General features: G+C 34.2%; 1 protein-coding gene across 3 annotated transcripts in view; it reads left to right on the top strand.

Annotated features, from left to right (window-relative positions):
* Positions 1 to 382: 382 nt before the first annotated feature.
* Positions 383 to 15,065, top strand: part of LOC127175501 (metal transporter CNNM1) — a 28,607-nt gene continuing 13,924 nt past the window's right edge. For 2 of the 3 annotated variants that reach the window (XR_007828997.1, XM_051126609.1), the window contains exons 1-4: positions 383 to 2,578; positions 10,908 to 11,051; positions 13,049 to 13,189; positions 13,441 to 13,610. Coding sequence is in view for 2 of the 3 variants with exons in the window: in XM_051126609.1 (XP_050982566.1) it covers positions 1,135 to 2,578; positions 10,908 to 11,051; positions 13,049 to 13,189; positions 13,441 to 13,610 (1,899 nt within the window). In the remaining variant the exon portion in view is untranslated. The remainder of the gene's footprint in view (positions 2,579 to 10,907; positions 11,052 to 13,048; positions 13,190 to 13,440; positions 13,611 to 15,065) is intronic. The other variant, XM_051126608.1, reaches the window with a different exon arrangement.

Raw genomic sequence — 15,065 nt, 5'->3', positions numbered from 1 at the left:
TACAATATAGCGTTACTCCCTGAAAAGTAACTAATTACGTTACTTAGATCTTTTTTTGTTTGTTTGTTTGTTTGTTTGTTATAGAAACTAATGCGTTACAATACTTTTGCATTACTGTTTGAATCTGGGCATGGCTTGCTTGCTTGTTTTTAATATAAAAGTACAATTTTTAAAGAAATGTAAACGCCCTTTTACACCAAAATTGAAATAAAGATGAGTCAGGCTGAAGAAAATGTAATTTCACGTCTGTACGGTAGAACCCTGAAGAAGAAAGTTCAACAATCAGCAGCAAAGACACTGGTTAATAAAATGGGATTAAATACATAAATACAAAGGAGTTTTGCTAACATTTAATTATTACAGGTTTTTGTAATATTCTGAGTTTGCATTTCACAGTGAGAAATTCTGAATGTTTTTGTGCAGATGAGATGAGTAAATTTAGTCACATTTAGTCTACAGTAACATCATTTTACATGGTGCACACAACGCCTCTGCATTTACTCCCGATTTCTCTCAAGCCGGGGACAGGAAACTTGTTAGTCAATAATGAGAAAACGAAGTAACTTGACTCAGATATTTTCTTGTTAATTCAAAAGTAATGAGTTACTTTACTAGTTATTGAAAAAAAAAAAAGAAAGAAAAAAGAAAGTAATCTGATTACTTGCATTACTTGTAATGCGTTACCTCCAACGCTGGTCTTCACAGGGCCATTAGAGCCTGTCAATACAAAAAGACTACTTTAATAAGTACTTTAAAGTAATACTTTTATAACCAAATAATATTACACTATATTAAACCTTAATTATTAAATGTAATATTCATTTAAGAAATGCCTTTTTAAGAAAGTTCTCTATGTTTATATATCTGTCCACCGACGTCTTGGGTTTACAGTGGTAAAATAAACAGAAACCGTATCACATCATCTCTGGCTCGGTGTTTTGGCCGGTTCTTCTAAACTATAGCCTACATGTTTCCTGTTCGCTCCTTACAGTATCGCAGCCCTGCAACGCGTCATGACGTCACTGCGGTGTCATTTTTATTTACACGAGACTCCAGCTGTTACATTGACTCGGCAAACAGAGCCGATGTGTGTGTCCGTGGGTGTGTGTCATCGCCACGTGATCCGGCTCGCCAATGTCCTTCTACAACCCACTCAGCATCATGGCTGCGGATGCTGCGGATGCTCTCCTCCCGCACCGCATCCCCGGACCATGCCTCCTGCCCCTGCTCCTCCTGATCGCCTCCGCTTTCCCCACACCGAGCCACGGGCTGTTGGGCTTCCGACCGGAGGACACGGGAGGAGATCTGTCCGTGCAGGACGGGCTGTTGAAGGCCACCGAAGGGACGCGGTTCATGTTACGCGTGTACTATGCAGCATCCCCGCAGAGGCTCAACCGGACAGTCAGCAGCACCGGCGGCACAGCCGCGCCGTGGATCGCTTTCATAGAAGAACCAGAGCCGGGCAGAGAGGGGCAGGTGCATCCCAAACGCAACTTGTGCGTGGAGGAGAGCGCCAGGAGCTCGGATATAGAGCTTCTCGGATCTTTCAAGTCAGCCTCCAGCCAGAACTCCATCCTGGTGGAACTGCTCGCCAAAGACCTGCGGAGAGGAGAGAACATCAAGTATTACTCCATGTGCGCCTTTGACGGGATCAAATGGGAGCACTACCGGACGCGCGACTTCTGGCTGGCGGTGGTGGAGCGGCCGCCGCATACGGACGGGTGGCTGCAGGCGGGTCTGTCGGTGCTGCTTCTGGCGCTTTCTGCACTCTTCAGCGGGCTTGTCATCAGCATGCTGGCGCTTGACCCAGTGGAGCTCAAAGTGCTGCAGAACAGCGGGACGGACAAGGAGCAAAAGTACGCGCACAAGATCGAGTCGGTGCGCAAACACGGCAACTACGTCCTGTGCACCTTAGTGCTGTGCAACGTGCTCACCAACACTTTCCTCGTGGTCTGGATGTGTCAGATCCTCGGAGTGACGCCCGTCTCCACTGCGGCTTGCACTTTTCTCATCTTCTTCATCGGAGAGATCCTGCCGCACTCCGTTGCGTCCAGACACGGGCTGGCTATCGCGTCCAAGACGGTTTGGCTGACCAAGATGCTGATGCTGCTGACTTTCCCCATCACATATCCCATCAGCAAACTCCTAGACAATATGCTGCACCAAGAAATCAGCAACTTTTACACCCGTGAGAAGTTACTGGCAATGTTGAGAGTGACCGACCCGTATCATGACCTGGTGAAAGAGGAGCTGAATATCATCCAGGGAGCTCTGGAACTAAGGAGCAAAACGGTGGAAGATGTGCTAACCCCTCTCAATGACTGCTTCATGCTGGCCTCGGATGCCATCCTGGACTTCTACACCATGTCAGACGTGATGCAGAGCGGATATACTCGCATTCCTGTGTTTGAAAATGAACGATCTAATATTGTTGATATACTGTTTGTCAAAGATCTGGCCTTTGTTGATCCAGATGATTGCACCCCGTTAAAAACCATCACTCAGTTCTACAAGCACCCCCTGCACTGTGTCTTTAACGACACCAAACTGGATGCAATGCTGGAACAATTCAAGAAAGGTAAGATGTTTGTATATCCTAGAACTCCAGTTGTGTAAAGTTACAACAAGTGATAAAAAATAAGAGAAAAGGACATTTAAAATCAGTGCAAAAAAGATAGTTTACACAAAAATGTCAATTTGTTCATTTCTCACCCTCATTTTGTTTCAAACCTGTATGGATTTCTTCCTTTTGTATAACAGAAAGATATTTTAAACACCATGTTAAGAAAACACTGGACTTCATTTTAATTAATTAATATCTTATTTTGCACACAGAATTAAGATGTGCAAAAACAAGGAGGTGATTTATGACCCTGGACCACAAAACCAGTGATAAGGGTACATTTTTTTAAATTGAGATTTATACATTATCTGAAAGCTGAATAAATAAGCTTTCCATTGATGTATGGTTTGTTAGGATAGGACACTATTTGGAAAATTGCCTTTACAGTTGTCCAAATGAAGTTCTTAGCAATGCATATTACTAATCAAAAATTATGTTTTGATATATTTATGGTAGGAAATGTACAAAATATCTTCATGGAACATGATATTTACTTAATATCCTAATGATATTAATAATATTTGCCCAAACAATGTGTGGTTGGCTATTGCTACAAATATACTGGTTTTGTGGTGCAGAGTCACATATATGACAACAATTTTCATTTTTGGGTAAGCTGTCCCTTTAAGAAAATAGTTCAGAGAATTCAGTTTATGGGAGAACACACTGTACTTCGAAGTTATGGAATAATAGATCTAGAGAATAAATAGAGAATAAAATCTGCTGGTTAAATCTTAAATGTTTAAAGTAATGCATTGCCCTCTGGCTGCGTTGCCTATAGCATATAACACATATAATGCATATGTAATGTAATAACATGATAATCGACAAATTTACATCATACATTGCACATTCAGTGTCAGCCTCATCTTTACAACTTCAGCTGACATCTGCAGAGAGGCTGGACTTCTGAATTTGAATTTGTTCCCATGGCAACAGTTTTCATTCTGTTATCATTGCTTACTCTTCACCACAAGAGTTCGTATTAGTCATATTTTGACACACCTTTAACTGAAAACCCATAAATTACTCTTGTCAAGCACTGACCTGTGTGCAATGTGAGGATGAATCTAGACAGTGATGTGATGCGTTCTGACGCCAGTATGAAATCATACTTTGGCCTTTGCTGCATCATAGTGGCAATTACGTAATAATGTCTTATTGAGATTTATGGCGTTTTCTGTGAAGGTACAGAGTCAAAGCTACAGAGCACGGCAGCAGGGTGCAGAGTGTCATAACTCAGCCGTAATGCAGTAAACTGTCAGATGTTCTGCTCTCGCAGGGTACAAGATTCACCAGATTTACCTTCCCCACAGGCACGAATGCTCGTACGCAGTAGATTTAGTAAAGGTATCATCAACAGTATCAGTTCCATAACCGCCGTAGGAATCCAGGGCAGTTTAAGCAACGTCCAGACCAAAAATAGGGTTTTCACCACAGATTGACACTGCACTGCACTTTAACCCTGGATTGAGTTTAATCTTTGTGCAAGACTTAAATTTTTTTTCACCACACAGCAGAACTGTCTGAGAGATTTTATTAAACTTAGCACAGAGGTCAAAGTTCACCTCAGTTTTCAGTAATTGCTCAGTTTAAATGGATCTGTAAAGGATGAATGTTGTTACAGTATTTTTGTTTAAAGGAACAGTTCACCAAAAATGAAAATTTGCTTAATATGTTCTCCCCCTCATGCCATCCAAGATGTAGAGTTTGCTTTTCCATTAGAACAGATTTGGAGAAATTTAGCGTTACAAAACTTGCTCACCGATGGATCCTATGCAGTGAATGGGTGCCGGCAGAATGAGAGTCCAAACAGCTGATAGAAACATCACAATAATCCACAAGTAGTCCACACCACTCTAGTCTATCAGTTAAGACCTTGTGAAGTGAAAAGCTGTGTGTTTGTATAGTATAAAACAAATCCATCATTGAGATGTTTCTAACGTCAAACTGTTGATTCCAAATGACCTGAAGGTGAGTAAATTTTCATTCTTGAGTAAACCATTCCTTTAATCTCCAAAAATGATCAAAAAACAGCCAACATGATACCATTTTGGAGTTAAGCTGCATAAAGACATCATGCAGGTTTGGAACGACATGAGGTTGAGTTAATGAAGTAGTGTCATTTTTAGGTGAACTATCCCTTTAAATCCAAAGTGCTTGTCTATATAGAAACATCAGGGCAGATTAGCTGCAGCAGTGCCCTTTTGGTCCAATCAGTGTCTCAGCTTGGGACCATATGGACAAAAAGAGCAGAGCGAGAGAGAAGAGGATCTGCTTCCTCACACTGTGAGCACCCAGCCTGTCACTCTTTGAAGCTTCTGCCTCCAGTGAACATAATACAGCAGGAATAATGAAATATGCAGGCTCAACCTTTCCCTCTCCACTCAGTGAAGTAAGGCAGATTATAAACAGCAGGTAAAGGTGAAGCTGAATAAAATAACCTTTTTTTATCTGAAGATGAAGATACAGAAGTGGTAAAACTGTCAAAATGTATTTGTTCTTTAGAAATTGTAAAAGCTATGTTTCTATGTTACTGGAGGAAAAACCAGACACGATTTTCAAAATGTCTTCTTTAGCAAAATTAAATTTTTGGGTGTACTATTCCTTTAAAACATAAAAAGTATTCAAACAAAGGCAGAGTGCAAGCTATGTGATAAATTTAGAAAACAAGAACTCACACAAGATCTGACTGATCATGATTTGGTTGGCAGTCTCCATTACGTCTCTCTATTGTGTCTTCTAACTCTGCTGGTCTGTCCTATAAAGACAAAAAGCCCATAAAAATACATTTTGAAAGGACCAACAACATTAATGGTGTGCTGCTAATGAACCCACTGGGAATTATGCAGAAAACAATCCAATAGCTCAGGGTTTGCCTGAAAATTGTTTTCTTTGCTAAAAATCATTGGCCAAACTAGATAGGAGGGAAAAAATGCCAAAAAGAGACCAAAACTCTAGTTGTACAGTAATTTAAGCCACCCCAGGGAACAAAATGAGAGAATTTCAGTTCAGTTCATTAGTTATCAGCTATCAGTAAGTGAAATTTTGAAATGTAGGTGGCACTAGAGAGATATAGGGGTTGCCATAGACTCAACTAAAGAAAGCAAAACAATAAAAAAAATAAAAATAAATATAGCTGCAAGCAGCGATTACAAGTTCAAGCGCTTTAAGGCATTTAAGCACATTTGTAAAAAGACATTATTTAGCAAGCTTGTAACCACCTAAATCAATTATTTAAAAAAGCATTTTTAAATACAGATCATTTACCATAGAAATATTACGTTTTTTTAACAGTTATGACTGTTATAGCGCCAGGTGTGGTCCCAAAAAATGGTTCTTCTATGGCATCGCTGTGAAGAAGCTTTTTTAAAGGGGTGCTATTATGCTTTTTCACTTTTTGAATTTTAGTCAGTGTGTGGTGTGTATCTTTGGGCATAAAAAAGATCTACAAAGTTACAAATCTCAAAGTCCAAAGGGAGATATTTCTTTTTTTAAAAATCTCTTTCCAAGAATTACAACGAACGGCTTTTGGACTACAGCGTTTGTTTTCCGCATGCAATGATGTCACAACGTGGTCCATTAGAAGATCATTAAATCCCGGCTACAAAAAATTCTAATTTTTCTATTTTTTCGATAATGTTAGGCTGCTTTTAGCCTTATGCTGGAGCTGGTTTCAGGCAAAGAAACTAAGTATGTAAAATAAATAAATAGCACCATAATATCATGTATCTGCGATCTCTCAGGCTAAGGATGGGACTCAACACTACTGAGTAGTGTATTATTTACTCACCCTCCATGCATGCTAGGTGTATATGACTTCCTTCTTTAAGACGAATGCAATCGGAGTCTAATAAAATGCATCCATCCATTATAAAAAGGGCCTCACACGGCTCCCGGGGGTCTCCTGTAGCGATTCTATGCGTTTTTGTAAAAATATCCATATTTACAATGTAAGATTCACTATTAATCTAGCTTGTGCTAACTGCTTTGACAAGGGGCATGGCAGTATTGAAACACCATCTAAGCTGTTCGCCAATCGCAACGGACTGGGATAGTTAGCCAATCATAACACATTTCCTTTTTTCGGAAAGCTGGCCTTCATTAAACCCGGAACTAATCTAGCTATTTGTGCCAGGCTGGGAGAAAGGTATTGTAATAATGTAAATTATGTGAAAAATAATGTGTTTTTCGAACCACCAAGCATGAGAGCATGTTCTTGTACACCCCCAAAACAAAATCAAGACTTTAAAAAAAAAGAGCATCATAGTGTGTAGATAAGACCCTTCTTCCTCGCCTGGGATCGTTTACAACTACATTTGGGATCATTTGAAGCTGCATTTAAACTGCATTTTGGAAGTTCAAACTCGGGGCACCATAGCAGTCCATTATATGGAGAAAAATACTGAAATGTTTAACTCAAAAAACATAATTTCTTTACGACTGAAGAAAAAAAGACATGAACATCTTGGATGACAAGGGGGGTGAGTACATCATATGTGATTCTTTGTTTTGGAAGTGGACTTCTCCTTTAAGCTCAAATGCAGGTCAAATGCAACATGCATCAAAATTAAAAAGGCCTAAAACATGATTAAAAAAATATATGGCAAAATAAAAGCAAGTAACACAGAAAATCCTGCATTTATTTGCACATGCATTTTTAGGACAAACTGTGCTATTGGATTCAATTTAGAAAACAGTCAGGCATTTCCTTCAACAGTTCTTTCTTTCCGTTTTCAGCTACACACTGTGCTTTATTTAGCATTTCCCAACATACTGCTCTGCCATGCATCACATGAGTAGAGTATAGTGCCAGCTTTAACGAGTTCATTTGCTGGCACAGCAGCTGAGGGAATCGCAGGGACATCCGCGTGGGCTCAGACCCCCTGGCTCCGCGTGCATGCGTGCTCGTGTTATATAATAGCGTAGTGATGTAATGCAGTTTCCTGAACATCAGCTTTGAGGTGTATCGTGCCGAGTGCTGCATTGCCCTTGCTCTCCACCTGACTCCTGCAGAATTCTTCACTTCGCTCAGCGTGTGCCGCTGCCATGGAGACCACAGTGTGAGAGAGGCTTCTGTCCTTTAGGTTCTCTCTATCCAAAGGTTGAGGATTATATATTTAATCCTCTCCGTCTGAAATGATATTCCAAATCTGGCTGACTGATGATTAACAGAAATGCTAGCTGCAATGTTTTGTTTGTTCCATTGCAAAGAGCTTCTGTCTTGAAACTGTATAAGCAACACTGAGTGTGCTTCATATTTTAAGCTTTCATATGCATTTTTAATAATTAGCTCAAAATAATATCTCTTTTATGACTTTTTTTGCTGCTTTTTCTTTAAGATTGCAATGCAAGTGCCCTCTTTGCATGTGAAATGAGATATAGCTTTGCTGCAGCAACAAGCTGCTGATTTGCAGTTGGTGCCAATATAGATTTAGTTGGCAAAGCTGCATTACATTATGAAAGATTTATAAAAAACAATCTGCTGAAATGACCAGACTTCAACTGTTAGTTTCTAATGTTGGCTGTGGTTATTATATTAAATAGCCATTGTTAATACGTAAATAATACGTAAATGCATCTGACATAACAATGTTACAATATACACAAACATACACACAAACACATTTATATAACAATGTTTTGTTAACAAAAGTCTCTTATACTCACCAAGGCTGCATTTATTTGATCAAAAATATAGTAAAAAAAAAAAAAAAAAAAAGTAATATTGTGGAATACTTTTACAGTTCACAATAACTGTTTTAAAGATTTTAAAATGTAATTTATTCCTGTGATGCAAAGCTGAATTTTCAGCACCATTACTCCAGACATCAGTGTCATATGATCCTTCAGAAATCGTTCTAATATGCTGATTTGCTGCTCAAGAAACATTTCTTATTATCATCAACCATGACATTTTTTTTTTCCTGGATGCCTGGAAAAGTTCAAAAAGTGTTTTATATAAACAGAAATCTGTTGTAACATTACAAATGTTTTTACTCTCACTTTTGATCATTTAATACATCCTTTCTGAATAAAAGGGAAAAAAAGAGAGAAAAAAAGTCTGTATTATTTTAAATGCTAACCCAGGTGAAAAAAAGTGCACTAAAATGTACTTTATTTCAGTGCACTTCCATAATGTACTTAAAGTGCTCTATTTTGACACACTAATTTTGTACTTAATTTATTAAAAATATTCTTTAGTACTTCTTAAGATAATCTTAAGAACATCTAAGTGTACTCAGCTACTCATCTATTTTGAGACACCATGAATATGAACTAAAATGTGCTTTTAACACACTATCTCTGTATTAAAAAATGTATTTAGTTACCTCTTGTATTACACTTGAACTCATTTTTCATACATTTTCTTACACAGAAAATATATAAATATTTTTTCTTTTTCTTTTCTGTTTTCTTTTTGAATATATTTCATAATGGATTTTATTCCAGTGATTTCAAAGCTTAATTTTTAGCATCATTACTGCAGTCACATGATCCTTCAGAAATCATTCTAATATACTGATTTGCTGCTCAAAAAAAACAAAAACATTATTATTATGTTGAAAACAGCTGAGTAGAATTTCTTTCATGAATAAAACTGCATTTATCTGAAATAGAAATCTTTTTTAACATTATAAATTGTCTTTATCATCACTTTTGATCAATTTAAAACATCCTTGCTAAATAAAAGTGTTAATAAAAATAAATAATCCCCCCCTCGGTTACAAAAGCTTTTTATTTTACTCAATTGTTTTATTATTTTTATTTTACTTAGTTTACATTTTATAGCTACGCAACTGTTTTAAATATTGATGATAATAGTAATAATAATAATAATAATAAAAAATGTTTCTTGAACGGCAAATCAGCATATTAGATTGATTTCTGAAGGATCATGTGACAATGAGGACTGGAGTAATGATGCTGAAAAGTTAGCTTTGATCATAGGAATAAATTACATTTTAAAATATATTTAAATAGAAAACAGTTATTTTAAATAGTAATAAAATTTTACTGTTTTTGCTGTATTTTGGATTAAATAAATGCAGACTTGGTGAGCTGAAGAGACTTATTTACAAACATTCAAAATCTTACTGTTCAAAAACTTCTGACTGGTAGTGTGTATAGTACAATCAAGTACACTATCAGTATGTCATTAGCACTTTTTTTCTATTTTTCATTAAGACCCCAACTTAGTGATAGTATAAATGCACAAAAAAATTATGTAAAGCATTTATAGCCATCTTTTAAGTAATACACATATTAAACAGTTCTGTATATTTGGTGTACAATATCTGACTACACTTAAAATCAATTTAAGTGTTAGTGCTAAAAAGTGCATATATATTAAGTGTACTTAAGTACCACAGTTGGGAAAATGTACTTATAACTAGTACATTAGCAATATATTTTGAATAAAATCAGTTTACTATATAAAAGTCTACTAAGATTGAACTAACTCAAAGTACACTTTTAAGAAATACACTAATAAAACTCCTGCATTTTTGTAAGAATTATACTTTATTTCAATGCACTAAAAATCAGTTTAAGTATTAGTGGTATTTAGTATACTTTTACAAGTACACTGAAGTACTACTGAAGTAGAAATATACTTTAGTGTATTTATTACAAAAATAAGAATGTACTACAAATGTACTTGTTTGCGTTTAATATTTTTTAGTGCATTCAAATATACTTTATTCCTACATGGGAGTGTATAGGCATATATGAATATGGAAAATTTAATTATTCATAATATGAAACCATTTTGGCATCATAATTATTTAATAATAAGGAGGAGCATGAACTCATGTCAGACAAGCCATTAATGCCTGAGCAGCTTTTTAAAGACTCCAAAATAGCAAATTCCAACAGATTCCAGGTTTTTAGCATGCTCAGCTTCATCATCAGAGCCACAGGGCTTCCCAAACCCCATTGCATAATCGCTCAGCGCTCTTTACATAAGGTCAGGTCTGAATCTTCAGAACTGTCATAGTTAATCTCTTCATGAGCCTTCCTTTCAAGCACTTTTCAAGCATGTGACAAATCAGTTTAACACTGCAAAAGACTCTGCGACAGGGCAAAATAAACAGACAGGACTTCATTTACTAAAGTTGTGTGGCTATTGATTTTGCACACTTTGACTAACCACTTCATTGATTCATGGATTGATTTAATAGCACTGCAGTTTCTTGAAGCTGGCTTCATTGCGAGTATAAAATTAAATGCAAGTTGCATATCCTGCCATGATGCTCCTATGTCTTTCTCTGGCACTGTAAAGGGAAATCTCATTTGGCTATCGTGCAGAGGGTCAATAATGAAGGAGAAGGAGATCCTTTCTACGAAGTCATGGGCATCGTCACACTAGAAGACGTCATCGAGGAAATCATCAAGTCTGAGATTGTGGATGAAACGGACCTCTACAGTAGGTGTTTAATATTTCTTAGGCCTCATTTGCTTTTTTATCTTTGTATCTTTTGATAATAAATCTTCCGATGAACATTCAAATACCTAAATGTTGCAAAATCAGTTTAGTTGTGCATTATCAGTGGAATATTTCTTCCACACAGCCATTACAGAGCGTTTGTCTGAGTAAAAACCTACCCTGATTCCTGCTGCTTCCTCATGCATAGTCAATAACACTGTGACCCTTTTGCAAATAATTATCACACTAATTGGATTCCAAAACTCTGTGTTATTGTCTTCTGGCAAAGCCTGTTCTCTGCAATTATCATTTTCATTTTTAACCAGTGCTAGCATACAGTAAGGGGGAGACTGGGGTTAGTTGTCACACATTTTACTGTGAATATTATGTATGCTAGCTTGAAAAGTGAATACATTTCTGTATGTGAAGATTTGAGATATTTACCATTAAGTTTTCTGCCAAGGAAAGAGGTTATAGTTATGAATACCATCCTGACCTGTTGTGACAACATATATCAGTAGCTCTAAAGTGGGGCAAGTTGTCACAACAGGAACCTGCAATTAAACAGCCAATTATAGTGCACAACAGATTATACTAGAGCAGAAAAAAAGGGAATTAAAATATTTTGATCCAGCTTGGATCTCCAGCAATAACCAAATACTTAGTTTAAATACTACTAAAAACAATGCTTTTATGTTTAAGTTAGAATAATAGAATAAAAATTATAATAAATAATTAAATATATAAAATATGTGAATTAAAAAATATATAATATTAATAAGATAAATATTATAATATAATTTTTAATATAATAATATTAATATTTAATAATAATTTAATAATATTTAATCATTTGTAATAGCAATAATGGAACACCTTGCAATACAATTGTGCAATAAATACATAAACACCAAATATCAGAATGAATATCCTTTTCTTGAATGATAAAAAATGAAGTAACAATACATAGATAAAAAATAAAAATAATAAAAAAATAAAAATAAAAAATCCTTTAAGAAAATTGCTGTGCAGGTCAATTCAACTAACTAACTAATTAACTAACTAACTAAGTAACTAACTAACTAACTATTATTTATTCTAATATTCTAGTATGTATTCATTTATATATATATATATATATATATATATATATATATATATATATATACAAAACCAGTCTTAAGTCGCATGGGTATATTTGTAGCAATAGCCAAAAATACATGGTATGGGTCAAAATTATTGATATTTCTTTTATGGCAAAAATCATTAGGAAATTAAGTAAAGATCATGTTCCATGAAGATATTTTGTAAAATTCCTACTGTAAATGTATGAAAACTCAATTTTTGATTAGTCATATACATTGTTAAGAACATTATTTGAAGAACCTTAAAGGTGATTTTCTCAATATTTAGATTTTTTTGCACCATCAGATTCCTGATATTTAAATAGTTGTATCTCGGCCAAATATTGTCCCATCCTAACAATACCAAAACCATACATTAATGAAAAGCTTATTTATCCAGCTTTCATATGATGTAAAAATCTCAATTCTTATGACTGGTTTTGTGATCCAGGATCACATATATATATATATATATATTATGTATATATATATGTGTGTGTGTGTGTGTATGTGTGTGTATATATATATATATATATATATATATATATATATTTTTTTTTTTTTTTTTTTTTCTCCTTCTTTATTTCTTATGGCTAATTGTATTTGTCTCCTTTTGTCCTAAAAATAGTCTCAAAATTTAGGGCTACAAAAAAAGTGTACAAAAAAGTTGTATCACTTGAAGCAATTATAGATATTATACTGTGAACTACTGTATAAATTGGCTGGCAATCAATATAGTTTCCTTTTAACTTTTTGTTGTCTATTTTTTGTATCTTATGCATATATATAATATATAATATATAATATCTTCTCATTCACTTGGTTTGAGGCAAAACCTATCCAGTATAATGTATTGCTGTTGTGTTGTGGCAGCTGATAACCGTACCAAGAGGAGAGTGTCTCACCATGAGAGGAAACAGCAAGATTTCTCCATATTTAAACTGTCAGAGAGTGAAATGAAGGTCAAAGTTTCACCGCAGCTTCTGCTGGCGACACATCGCTTTCTAGCAACAGGTAATCTCAATGCACAACTGTGGGAGAGACAGTTTTGGATTAACAGAATTTGAAGTTTTAGGAATCTGACATTAGTTGTGTTAGGTTTAAAGCACACACAATTCAAGACCAAAAGCATGTGTTCACATTCTAGTGTATCTCATTTGGTGCAGCATTGCAAATCATCAACGAATGATGAAGGATCAGAATGCTGTTTCATTGTCATTATCATTAATGTGTTTCTTATACTCTCTGTTCCTTTCTGTCGGTAGAAGTAGAGCCTTTTAAGGCAACGCATCTCTCAGAGAAGATCCTCCTGCGGTTGATAAAGCACCCGAGCGTGGTGCAGGAACTCAAGTTTGATGAGAAAAACAAGCGATCACCAAAGCACTACCTCTTCCAGCGCAACAAGCCTGTGGATTATTTCGTCCTCGTATTGCAGGTACTACAGGTTTTGAAAGACATTCTGAAATAAAACAATAAAACAATTTAAAAAATATATAAAAATATTTTTATCATTAAAAAATAATTTCAAATTGCTATGCACATTAATGAAATGCAAAATAAAAGCTTTTTTACTACTGTACTGTACTGTACTGTACTGTAACTGGAGAAAAATGTTATAGTCATCAGTTCTTAGAGGAAACAGAGGAAAGAAAATAATCTTATTAATAATTAAAAAAAATATATATTTGTTCAAAAATATATTTGTTATGCTAATTAGTTAATTTATGGAAAAATCTTTTAATTTATGGCAAAATTATTATATTTATTTTTTTAATATTGCAAACTAAGGAAAATTATTTAATTATATAATAAAATATGATTTAATTATAATTGATAATTTATTTAATTATATATTATTTAAAATGTAAAATTATTACTTAATATATTATACTTAAAAATATATAAAAAAATAAATAGTATAATTATACTACACTAATGAAATGCAAAATAAGAGCTTTTTCACTATAGGACCCCAATGTAGGAGGAGAAAACATAATTTTCATTATTGCAGACTGAGGAAACTTTTTTTTTACATATTTGTTAAAATTGTTATGCTATAACTAAATATTGTAATTTATAACAAAAATATATTGCATTAATTTTGCATTTATTACTAGGTCCCTACTGTCAGTAGAGAAAAAATATATATTTATCAGTTTTCATAATTGTAAACATAATTGTAAAGGAAAATAATTAAAAATAACAATAACAACAATAATAGTAATAAAAAGTAATAAAAATAAAGTATTTTAATTTATGACAAAATTATATTACATTAATAAAATGAAAAAATAAAAGCTTTTTCATTATTGGACCCAACTGTGAGAGGACAAAAAAAAGTAATTTTCCTTATTTTTTATTATTGCAAACTGAGGAAAACAAAAAGTTTTATTAAATATATATTATTAATAATAATAAAAATATTATGACAAAATGACATTATTATGATAAAAATGACAAGATTATACTACATTAATGAGATGCAAAATAAAAGCTTTTTCACTGTTGGACCCCACTGTTTTCCGAGAAAAATGTCATTAGTTTTCATTACTGCAGACTAAGGAAATGTATATAATTTTGTTAACTAATAAAAGTTATTATTTAAAAAGATAGTATATTTGTTAAAATTGTTACGCTAATCAATTAATGTATAACAAAATATTGTAATTTATGACAAAAATATATTACATTTAATGCAAAATAAAAGCAATTTTACTATTGGCCCCTACTGTAAGTGAAGAAAATGTTATATTCATCAGATTTCATATTGCAAACAGAGGGAAATAAATAATTTTATTAAATAATAAAAAAAATAAATATAAAAAAAATATTTTCATTCAAAATTATGTTTGCCCTCAGTATGCAATAATGAAAACTGAGGAAAATGACA

This window comes from Labeo rohita, chromosome 13, assembly GCF_022985175.1.
Source record: "Labeo rohita strain BAU-BD-2019 chromosome 13, IGBB_LRoh.1.0, whole genome shotgun sequence".
NCBI classification, from domain to species: domain Eukaryota; kingdom Metazoa; phylum Chordata; class Actinopteri; order Cypriniformes; family Cyprinidae; genus Labeo; species Labeo rohita.
The sequence above is the reverse complement of the archived record's forward strand: the minus strand, read 5'-3'. Positions and strand labels throughout refer to the sequence as shown.